Source organism: Stenella coeruleoalba (assembly GCF_951394435.1).
Source record: "Stenella coeruleoalba genome assembly, chromosome: 1".
Lineage (NCBI taxonomy): Eukaryota > Metazoa > Chordata > Mammalia > Artiodactyla > Delphinidae > Stenella > Stenella coeruleoalba.
In genome coordinates, this window is record NC_137169.1 from 25,965,095 (window position 1) to 25,977,239 (window position 12,145).

The 12,145-nt window shown below is 52.9% G+C and overlaps 1 protein-coding gene across 1 annotated transcript in view; it reads right to left on the bottom strand.

Annotated features, from left to right (window-relative positions):
- Nucleotides 1-321: 321 nt before the first annotated feature.
- The window catches only part of TRIM62 (tripartite motif containing 62), a 32,076-nt gene continuing 20,252 nt past the window's right edge, over nucleotides 322-12,145 (bottom strand). Inside the window, exons 5-6 of the mRNA XM_079937561.1 lie at nucleotides 11,797-11,912; nucleotides 322-2,883 (exon numbers count right to left, since the gene is read on the bottom strand). Of these exons, the coding sequence (XP_079793687.1) occupies nucleotides 2,333-2,883; nucleotides 11,797-11,912 (667 nt within the window). The 3' untranslated portion in view covers nucleotides 322-2,332. The remainder of the gene's footprint in view (nucleotides 2,884-11,796; nucleotides 11,913-12,145) is intronic.

Genomic DNA, 12,145 nt, shown 5'->3' on the forward strand with positions numbered 1-12,145 from the left:
CTGTCTGCTCCCAAGGCTACCACCACGCCCTCCTCCAGGCAAAGACTGACAGTCTTCCCTGGCTGGTAAGTTCTGACGTGAGTGCCTTGGGCTCACTCAGTTCTAAACTCACTTACCAGGTGTGCGACATGGGACTGTAGGCAAGTCATGTCCTCTCTATGAACCTCATTTTTCCCCCTCTGTAAAATGGGCATAATACTATCTACCTGGTAGGGTTGCTTTGTGGTTTAGCCATGCTGATGTATGTATGCTGCCTGCGCCAGGATAGATGGGCCTCTGTGTGTGTCAAAATGAATGGAACTGACCGCTCACAGCCTGTAACTTTAATTTAATATAAATTCATCATAACTCACAAAATGGGCAACATTTAAAATAAAAATACTGCTGGGGGTGGCCCAGATTCTGGTAGCTGAATGGTTGGGGTGAGACTGAGGATTCCTCCCACCCAAGGGAGGCCCCAGTGGGCAGCAGTTGTGAGGTGGGAGCACCCCCAAGTTCAGCTAGTCTGGCTCCTTTGAGATGGGGGTGGTCAGAGACGCCAAGTTCAGAATCTAGGCCCCAGGACTAGAAAGAAAAGCTAAGGCCTGGGAGACATTTCAGCTTGGTCCTGCAGGCCCGCTCCTGGGGCTCCTGTCCTGGACAAGGACAAAGCCACGGAGCAGGACAACTAGAGGCTCTGCTGCTTCAAAGCCAAGGCCTAGAGGTGGATTCCAATGGCGAAAACTGAAGGTGGGCTTGTTCAACAACCATTCTAACTTTCTCCTATTGTGCCTTTTTGTACGGATGAGGCTGGAAAGAAGAAAAGTACATTTCCCAGACTCCCTTGCAGCCCAGGTTCTGGATCTGACTTAAGTTTCCCCACACAGAATCCCTCGTAGACATTTGTTTTTTGTTTTTTTGCAGTACGCGGGCCTCTCACTGTTGTGGCCTCTCCCGTTGCGGAGCACAGGCTCCGGACGCGCAGGCTCAGCGGCCATGGCTCACAGGCCCAGCCGCTCCGCGGCACGTGGGATCTTCCCGGACCGGGGCACGAACCCGCATCCCCTGCATCGGCAGGCGGACTCTCAACCACTGCGCCACCAGGAAAGCCCCCCCTCGTAGACATTTGGATCTGGAAATTGAATTGAATGGGGGGAGGCGGCCCTCAGGACATCCACTGACTGGCGCGGACAGTAGCAGAGTCAGCGCAGTTCTGCAGCCAGCGGCTTCTTCATGCAGGGGCTTCCTGCAGATGCGAGCAGTGTTCCTGGTCTCAACAGACATGATGAATTTGGCGGCTGGGAGCTGTTCCTGGAAATTCAGCAGAGTCTGCTCCTCCAGCCCTTCCAATGATTTTACAAAGCCACTAGGGACCTGGTAATAAATCCTTGTCTAAAGCTAAAGCAGCTCTTGTTTTCTGCAACAGGATCCCAACTGAGACACATGCCAAGATTGATGAGGGGGGCCCAGCTGACACCCACCCCAGTGCTCAGGGCCTGACTAAAACACTGCTCCCCACAGCCTCGCTACACCCTAGCCTGGTCACAGAGGCCTGGCTGGACCCTTGTTTGGAGCTGCTGGGGACCTCCACCATCCAGTGATGCTTGTCCTACGTCCGGGTGTGCCATTATCTGGCCTTAAGACCTGTGGGCAGGAAGGTGGTGGCACAGTGACCGTAACATGTGGGCTTAACTACTGACAGTCTTCCCTGGCTGGTAAGTTCTGACGTGAGTGCCTTGGGCTCACACGGCCTGTGCCTGTGGCTTCCACAGGCCACAACATCATTTCTACCCACAGATAAGTGGGAAAATCATGAAGCTGTTGGTACAGGGATGGAAGGAGAAGGTGGTTCTCAGGCAACCCTGGGACTAGCTACCGCCTGTGTCCACTGTGGGCTGGGATTGAGGTTATAAAGGCCCATCACTAGCTTGATCAGGGGCAAGTCTTAGGCCTGGAAGCATAAGAGGGTTCTGTGTCTCTTTCAGGCAGACAACTGCTGGCAACCACTGACACATCCTGAGCTTAGCGCATGTGGGCAGAAGGGAGACAGAGGGACGCAGTCCCCTGCCCCTGAGAGGAGGGGCATGAGGGTTGGGCAGGGGCTGCCCTGAGGAGAAGCCACGTCACACCCTTGGACCAAAGCTGCATCCCCAGTAAGGTCAGAGCTACAGACATCAATGCTGGAAGAGCTTCGGAATCGTGGAGCACAACCTCCATTTTACAGGGAAATGAGGGTAAACAACAGGCCTGAGATATCAGGTTGGCCCGGCTGGGCTGGAGTCCCGGCCTCCGCTCTCCGGGGCAAGGCTCTCGCTGGTGGCCATGCTCAGGCCTGCGGTCTCCCTCCGCGGTACTAGATGCGGACCGTGTTGATCCGCAGCGGCTGCACGTTCTTGCCATTGGCGTGGCTCTGCCCGGGGCTGAAGTAGGAGCAGAGCTTGCCGGGGAACTTCTCGCGGAAGGTGTACAGCCAGGACATGTCATCGGCGTTATAGAAGATGAGCAGGCCTTGGTCGTAGTCCAGGAAGACGCCCACCTTGTCGAGCTTGTCGCGGACATTGAGCCGCGTCCAGGGCTCGGTGCAGGCGCTGTACTGGTTGCCGTCGTGCATGACGATGCAGTAGAAGCCACGGCTGGGCTGGATCTGGATGCTGCCCTTACGGCTCGCGGCTTCGTGCGCCAGCCCGATCACCCACTGGGTCTTCTCCGCCACCACCACCTCCCAGTAGTGGACGCCGCCACTGAAGGCCTCAGAGCCCAGCACCGACACCTCCACATCGAAGCGCTTCGGTGAGTCCTGCAGCGGCTGCGGGTGCAGGTTGCCGTAGGCCACGATGGTGCAGTCGTCGGACAGGATGAGGCGCTGGTGGGCAGTGCCCGGGTCCAGGGTCAGGGCGGCTGGCACTGCCAGGGATGGAGGAGGAAGAGAAGATGAGTGGAGAGAAGGTGGTGGACCCACTCTATGGTTCCTCCCTGAGGACAGGTTCTGGTTGGCCCCCAGGAGGCTGTGTGATGCTGAATCTGAATACAAGCCTGCCCTCCCCGGGCCTCAGCTTCCTCCTCTGTAACATGGAAGGGTGACAGCTAAGGTCCTTTCAGATTTTAACCTGGCTGCAGGGGACAGGAGCTATGGCTGCTTGCTCACTGATGGTGTCCTGGGGCAAGGCACACAGGGGGCACTCCACAAAATTTGTTGAATAAATCTGAATGTGGTCCAGAATTGGGTAACTTCAGAGCTGGGAGGGAGCTTAAAGATTATTCGGGGGTTGGATAATCACCCTATGGGGTGCTTTGGAAATTTGTTGGGGTGTTTGGGTCGTCTCAGTAGGTGGGATCCAGGGATGCTAAATGCCCTGTATGAAATGCACAGGGCGGTCCCATGCCCCCACCGATGAGTTTCAGATGCTCCACCAGATATTCGTGTGGATGAAAACTCTTCACAATGACCTGAAGCTACAGCTTAACTCCATTTTACATATAAACATGAAATAATTTTTGTACAGTTTTAATATACACTGAACGTTTTGAAATGCAATTACCATATAAACTGGGGGAAGACTGAATTTGTTTTGTCTGGAACGTCACTGAGAATTGTTCACTTTTTTGGAAAATACATCTCTAAGAAGAACACTGTTGACCAATAAAACCTACCTATTTAAGACTGCCTTTGAGGCAGAATGATATTTTAGCTATGGTGTGAGCACCTGACTCGTTCACTATGTTTTCCAGGGTGGTTGTGAGTGAGCATCTACATACTGACATATACAATGTTTTATTATACATAATTTCCTTCTATTTTTCCTTCTTTTATATCATAGAGTATATACACACATATACATATATATGTATATGTGTATATATACTTGAAATTGTGAAAAGGTCATACTATCTTTGAGACATTACAAATTATTTGTTATGAAAAGTAGATGATGGGTCTGAAAAAGGTGAAAACCACTGATTCTAGGCCAACTCTCCCATTTGACAGATGGGGAAACTGAGACCCAGAGAGGAGATGTGACTAGTCTCAGGTCACCAGGCAAACACTGGCAGAGCCAGGTCTAATCAAGACCATGGGCAATCCAGCCCCAGCCCTCTCTTCCTGCCTACCTCTCACTCAACACCCACCACCCCACTCAGGCCCAAAGCCTTCGCCCAGACTGTTCCCTCCACCGCCTCATCTCTGCTTGTTGTAATCACACCCCATGAGGCTCAGTTCCAGGGCCCATCCTCAGGGAAGCCTTCCTGGTTGCCCAGCAGGTATGCTCACTCCTTACTCTGAAATTCCTTAACTTTGTTTGTGCCCCTCTCCTGATACGTGGGGTAGTCTTCTGTGCCCATTTCTTACCCCCATGTACACCAGGAGGGCAAGGACTGTGTACTCTCCTACCAGGCCCTCCCTGGTGGGCCCAGTGCCCAGCACACGGCCTGGCATGCGGAATGTTTCCAGAAAGGCTCACCAACCCCGCTTGTGTTGGTCTTTGGGCAGGCAGCACAGGCTGGGGCACCCGGTTCTGGGCCGGCCACACTGGCTTAGCAGGTCTGGCTCTCAAAGTCTCATGAACTCTTTCAAGGACTCTGTTTACTCTTGCCTCCCTGAGGGAGCTGATGCTCAGCCGGAAGGAGGAACCTAGAATTGGCTCTCATTAGCCTGGATGAGCATTTCCAGGGCAGAGTAAGGCAGAGGGGAGAAAAGGAGAAGGAATCCTGTCACTAGTTCCTTGGAGCAAAGAAAGGACTCCTCCAGCCGGCTCTCTGGTGCTTTCCTTATCTGGCGGAGCGGAGGCATGACTATACGTGGCAGGAGCATCATCAGCTCCTACTGGAGCCACCTCTGCTGGCTGCATACACACAGAGAAGTAAAATGCCTCGATGACGGCAATCATCTCTAACAGGGGGTGACAGCCCGTCCCTGAACTGTGCTCCTGTTCACAGTCCACTGACAAAACTGGCCATTGACTTGCAGCAAGCTCATTCCATGAGCTCTGTCAGGAGTAAATTTAGTCTTGAGTTTTACACTCTTCTTTCCTGTTCTTAGAAGTCAGAGGGCTGTATGGAAACAATTAGCCCTGTGACTAGAGGGGTCAATGCAAACACAATCTTCTATCCAGGGACATAGAAGAGGGGAGCCATGAGAAGGAGTTCATACACTGAGTCAGCGTATGAACGTTTCGCCCTGTCATCTGGTCACAGCGCAGCCTGTCGGACCAGAAGGCTCCTGCCATGTGGAATGTGGGTGTTCCCACAGTGGGATCCAGAGGTAGGAGGTGGAAGGGATGTAGGAAGTATGTGTGAGGGGGAGCTCGGGAGAGAAGAATCATCTAAACAGACACACATGGGGCCACTCCTACTGGCTGTGGAATGTGGGTCATACTCAGGTGTCTGGTGGGGCAAGAGGGACAGAGCGGGCACATTGCCAAGGTGTGGGCAGCTGTGGTTGAGTGCCTCATGTCTCAGGTGCCCAGGATGATTTGAGGAGACCAGCGACAGGCAGAAACCGAGGTTAGAAGGACCAGTGGGGAGACTAGCACGCAGGCAGGAGGGCTCAGCCCCATACTCTTAAGCCTAACTAGGGCAACGTGGGCCCTTCCAGTGCCACTGATGAGTGGGGAGGACACCCTAGGAGGCAGGCAAGTGGGCTTTCAGTGGTTCTGAGATTGGGCCTGTAGGACGGAGGAAATCCTCACTGCACTGAGGGCTAACTCCTTGGCATGGACCCACAGGCTTGAAGCCCGAGGGACTTACCGGAGATAGGACCTGCCACTCATTGGGTGTGCTTAGGGGCGGGGTCTGCCGTTCATTGGTCAGTTCTGGCAATAGAGGCAGGGCTGGGGGGGCGGGACCTGATCCACAGGGGGCAGGGCCCAACAGCCCATAGGGTGAGGCTAGGGGCAGGGCCTGGCATTCTTCTGAGGCAAAGGGTGTGGCCTGATGCTTAGGAGTCTTTTACACCCCAAAGGGTGGGCTGAGGTCCACCTCCTCATAAACAGGTCCTGTCTTCGGGCCTCTCTCAAGTCCTCCCAGGGGCTAGGGCTGACAGGCGTTAACAGCCTTTAGGCCAGAGAGGTGCCCAGCTGGGGACATGGCAATACCTTTTCCCCCTCTGAGAAGTCAGTCCCTGTGCGGGGACTGGCAATCCCTCCACCCATCCTTTATTCTCAGGAGAGGTGACAGACTCGTCAGACAGACGCAAAACAAATCCCGTCCCCTGGGGTTCACAATTTTACAGGTCAGAGCTCTTTTCTAGGTCCTGGGACACTTTTATAAAAACAGAAAGCAGGCACTGAGGCAGTCCATCTGGTCTCCAGGTGTGTTCTCCATCCATTTAAGCCTCTCTGAGACCTCCAGGTCAAAAGGCAAGGAGCGTGGACTGCGGGGGGCCCAGGAACTGTCTCCTGGCCACCATCAGCCACATACCGCAGTGGCCCAAGCGGCAGAGGAACCCCAAAGTCCAGCACCATCACCTGGCAGCGAGTGGCTTGTGCCTCTTTGTTCTCGAGGACAATCAGCTCTTTCCTCTGGCCAGGCCTTTAAGAAGTCTGGCCCCTCAGTCCTCCTGCCTTCTCAGGCCCTCAGCGGCACAGTACGGGCATTCGAAAAACATTTTCACACCTTCTAGCTCATGGGACCAGTACAGCAGCTCCAGGAGCACAAATTACTATACCCATTTTTCAGAAGAGGAAACTGAGGCTCCAGGGAGATTTCTCTGAGTTAAGTGGCTTGCTCAAGTTGCCACTTTGGGTGGAAGCAGAGCTGGAACTTGAGCTAATATCTTTCACACCATGCCCTTTCCTTTATGTGGCCCTAGAAAGCCTGTTCAGCAAGACTGAGGAACCATCTGATGATTCATGATAATCATAAGAAACAGGTATCAAGCATTTACTAAGTTCCAGGATTATTATCACAAATAAATAATCTTATTTAATTCTCCTACCTACCCTGGGAGACAAATCACACCTTCCGCATCCCTGTTTTACAGATGAGGAAACAGGCTCAGAGAAGGCAGACATCTGCCCTGCGTCACACAGCTAGGCAGTGAACATACTGGAACCCAAAATGATTGGATTCAGATAAGCAGGAGGAGGAGAGAGCAGCCCAGGAGAGGGAGGTGGCCGGAGCAAAGGAAGTAGTGTCTGGTGTCCTCTGGACAATGGCCACCTGGCCTGGGTGGGGAGGAAGTTTGTGCCTGGCAGCTGGGGCAATCAGGCCAGGCAGTTGGAGGAGAGTTTCCAATGTCAGCTGAGAGGTAGGGCAGGGGTGTGGGTAGTGGTGGAGAGTGGAGGTTCCAGATCACGGGAGTGACAGGTGTTCTATGGAGTTCTCAGGTGACCCAATAGGAAGGCTGAACTGGAAGAGGGGCAGGCAGGAAGCTGCTAGAATCCAGGGCTAGGTCCCTGGGGGCACCTGCCCCTCCCAACTGGACAAAAAGAACCTTGGTTTTGGTAGAGGAACCAGAGTGACTTCACAGGTCCTACAGACAAAGGAAGGGGCCCAGCTAACCAGGTCACTGTTCTCTGAACCCCCAGGGGCCGCTGTCCTTGGCAGGATGTTCAGGGCACACCCTACTGCTCCCTCAGCCCCTCTCCTACAGGCAGCTTTCCCTGGGGCAGCGGTTCTTAACTGGGGCTGATTTGCCCCATAGGGGACATTGGGCAATGTCTGGAGACGAATTTGGTTGTCACAGCTGGAGGGGGTGTGTGTGCGGCATCTAGTTGGGTAGAGACCAGGGATGCTGTTAAACGTCCTACCATGCACGGGACAGCCCCCAAGACAAGGAAGTATCCAGCCCCAAATGTCAATAGTGCTGGGGCTGAGAAACCCTGCCCTGGGGCAATCAGCAAATTCCCACATCCATTTGTTCACTTGTGAGGGAGTCAAGGAGGGAACACTAGCACCCTTATAATACAGAGGAGGAAACTGAGGTTCAGAGGGAGGAAGTGACTTGTCCAAGGATGTGCAGCAAGTTCCTTCATTCAACAAATAATTATTGAGCACATACTTAATGCCAGGCCCTATTCTATTGGGTTGGCCAAAAAGTTCATTCAGATTTTTCCATATGTAAAGGACAAACCTGAACGAACATTTTGGCCAACCCAATAGTAACAGAACTGAGAGCAGGACTCATTCATTTCTTTATTCATTCATCCACAAACATTTACTGTGCTGGCTGCTGGGGATGCATAGTGATGAATCAGACTCAGCCCCTGACCCCTCAGAGCTCACGGTCTAGTAAGAGAGACAGCCATGCAGACATTAACAAAACAGTGAGACCAGGAAAGCCCAGGGCTACCTGGAGAAATCCAGGAAGGCTTCCCAGAGGAGGTGTTTATAAACTAAGATGTGAAGGAGAGTAGCAGTTAGTCATCAAAGATTAAGGTTTGTGTCGAGTGTTCTTGGCAAAGGGAAGAGCATGTGCAAAAGTGTGGAGGAGAGGGAATATGGCTCATGTAAAACCTGAAGATGGTTCAGTGTGGCTGACTGTGATACAGAGGGGAGAATGAGAGAATGGCTGGGCCCAGATCTCATAGGGCCTTGACTGTCAGGCTGAGGTGCCTGGATTGCCTCTCTGAGCTGTGGCAGCTGAGATAAATAGAGCTCCTGAGACCATCTGCCTGAGGGGCCTCCCTGGGTCAGGGGAGGGGACAGGACCCTTGGAGGGGCTTCTTGCCTGCTTCAGTTATGCTGCTTCACCCATGTGTGGCCCTCACCCTGCTGGGTCCCAGTGTGCAGGTCTCTCCAAGGCTGGGAGCACACAGAGACCCACAACTCCAGGAGGAGAGCCAAGAGCCCCACCCAGTCGGCTGGAAAGTGGGCCCTTCGCCCAACTACTGCCCCCTTTGTCAATGAGGGCACAGATCCAGATTTAAGGGCTCTAGGAGATGTCCCTTCACTTTTGTGCAATTGGTCATGATGCATCCATCCAATGAGGTCTTCAGTCACCGGGAGGGGAGCCCCATCCCTGTTCAGCATTCACACCCTCAGTGATTGTCCTCAGTCCTTCTCCATCTGTACCTGAAGGCCAATCGTGAACATCCTGGGATCATTCATGCCCCTGCCCTCCCCACCGCCTTTGCCTACACAGTTCCCAATGCCGGGGATTGTCCGAGGCACCTCCAGGCCCCACCCTTTCCTGAGTGGGAAAGCCCTCAGTTTTCAGCGCTCAGTTCAAACATCATCTACTCAGTGTTCCCCTGGCTCCTCCCTCGCCCCATCCAGAGCCTCCTGTTGTCCCTCTGGGCTCCCATGACCCCATGTAAGTCCCTCATCATGGTCCTGGTCCCACCGGACTATCAGGCTCTGTTGTCCCATCTGTCTCCCCTGATTCTGAAAGTGCCTCGAAGGACTTTCAGTGTTTGTAGATCAAAAGAATGAATCCAGATAGGTGGAAAGAGCACTGATTGCTGTGTGACCTTGGGAAATCAGTGAGCCTCTCTGAGCCTCAGTCTCCCCAGCAGTCTTCCTGGGTTGGTAGTATGAGGCCAGAGAATGCCTGGTTAGTTTAGTAGGTAAGGGCACAGGCTCTGGCATCTGACGTGTCTGGGTTTAAATCCTGGCTATACCATTTACAGGTTGTGACCACGACAAGTTCCTAACAGCTCTGTGCCTCAGTTTCCTCATCGAAAAAATGATAATAACAGTGTCTACCTCTTAGGGAGAAGTCTCCTCTATATCCTTGTCTCACCTCTAAAGGACATTGCGCCTGACTCAGGAACACAGAAGGTTCCCTGCTGCCAATAGGTTCCACTCTGATGCCCTTGTGGGTTGTGTGATTTCGGGAAGGTGTTGACCTCCCAGTCCCAGGGTCTACTAACTCTACTAGAAACCCATTTCAGACTTTCTCCTCTCTCGGCAGATTTCCCATGACCTCCTCTAGCCCATCCTCATCTCAGTGGAGGACCTTGCTTCCTGCCTTACTGGGAGAGGTGAAGAGAATTCCCGGGAGCCCCCACCACTGCCCGCTCTGCTTCGGGGCCCATTCATTCTACCTTCTCCTGGCTCCCAGCAAAGGCAGAGGCAGGTCCCACTCGTGGCGGTCACCCCAGCACCTCTCCCTCCTTCACCCTCAATTCTGCCTTCTGCTACTGGATCTTTTCCGTGCCCCCCACCCCTCCCATATATGCTACCATTTCTTCTACCTTAAACAAATAGCCACGGTCACATTCTCTCTCCTTCCCTTAAATAAAACTCATTGAAAGCACTGTCTCCACTTCCTCTCTCATTTTCTCTTGGACGGTCTCCAGTCAGGCTTTTGCCTCTATTGCTCCACCAAAGCAGCTCTTGTCAAGGTCACCAAGACCCGGAGAACAGTCAGTTCTGATCCTCCCACACTTGGGGTCACAGCTTTGCCACCACTATCCACTCTCTCCTCCTCGAAACACTTTCTCCACTTGGCTTCCAGGACAGACGCAGGTCTTCCTCCTATTCTCTAGCTGTTCCTTCTCGGTCTCCTTGGCTGGGTCCCCCTCCTGTCCTTGACTTCTAGGAGCGGCCTAGGGCTCCATGTGTTAGAGTGGCCCTCTCTCTTTTCTCTCTACCCCCACTTCCCAGGTGACCTCATCCCGGCTCATTCAATACCGTCCACAGGTAGACAACGCCAGCCCTAACCCTCCTCCCGTACTGCAGACGTGTCATTCCCACTACCTTCTCCATGTCTGCACTGAGACTTCTAACTGGCATCGCGAACCTCACATGATTACAACTTCATCTTCCCAGTCACCTCAGCCAAAATCGTTGTAGTCTTCCTTGTCATTTTTTTTCTGAGATCCAATCCATTAGCAAATCCTGTTGGCTCTCTGTTCAAAATAGATCCAAATCCGATCACTTCTCACCACCTCCACTGCCACCACCCTGCTCCAGGCCACCATTGTCTCTCACTTGCATTGTTGCAGTGGTCTCCTAACCTCTACCCTTTACCCCCTGCAGTCTATTCTCAAGCCAGCACCCAGAGGGATACTTTAAAAACTTAAGCCGGCTTATGTCACTTCACTGCCCCAAACCTTCCAATGGCTCCCATCTCACTCAGCATAAAATTTAAAGTTTTCATATGGGCCTCCAGGCTCTCATGGTCTGGCTACTGCTACTGACCTGACCTCCTCACCTCCACCCTCCCTCTCACTCATTCCACTCCAGCCACGCGAGTCTCCTTACTGTCCCTTGAACATGCCAGGCTTGCTCCTGCCTCAGGGCCTTTGCACTTCCTATTCCCACTGCCAGGAACACTCTTTCCTCAGATACCTACACGGCTCATTCTTCTCTTTCCTCCCTCAGGTCTTTACTCTACTGCTTCCTTCTCAGGGAGGTCTTCTAACTGGATCCCCTACTAAACATTCAATCCTACCTCAACATCCCTTAGCCCCTTTCCTTATCTTTTATCATTATCTAAAAAACTATCTATTTTACTTATTTAATTTTGTTTTCTTTCTCTCTCACACCCTAGGATGTAAGTAAGATGCACGAGGTAGGGATTTTTGCCTGTTTTGCTCACTGCTATATCTCCAGTATCTAGAATAGTGCCTGGTGTGAGGTAGGTGCTTGATATAGCCTGTACCCATAGAGTGAATGAGTGAACCACCCAGGGCCTCAGTCTCTTCATCTAGAGAATGGGTACACTAGTAGAACCTACCTCCTCTTGTGCTGGTGCCCAGCACAGGCCCTGGAACATAGTAGGTGCTCAGCAAGGCACTCTTCTCATCCCTCTGCCCTGCCCCCATGTCATGTGTAGAGCAAGGGGTGGGCTGGGCCGGGCCCCATCTAGCTCCAACCCATGATAATCCTTGCCTCTTCCTGAGCCCTACTGGAGAGTGGCAGGAAGGGCCTTACCTGGGTGGATGTCCTGGAACAGGGACTTCCAGATGGTGTACTGCAGGGGGCCTGTGTACTTGGAGGTTGGGAAGTCTTCGTAGGTCAGATTGGTCTCATGGATTTTCCCTTTGAGCCTGGAAGGAGAGCAAGAGAGCAGGCCACATTGGGGGCTGGATTCCTGTCCCAGCACCTCAGGGAAGCTGGCATAGGGCGAGGTCATGTGTGGGAAGTCTGCTGGACCCAAGCGCCGACTCAAGTGCCTGCTTGTGCCACTTCCTAATTCTCTAGCTATTGCCCTCAGTTTCCTCATCTTTAAAATGGGTACTATGATAACACCTGCTTCCTAGGCTTGTGAGGATTACATGGC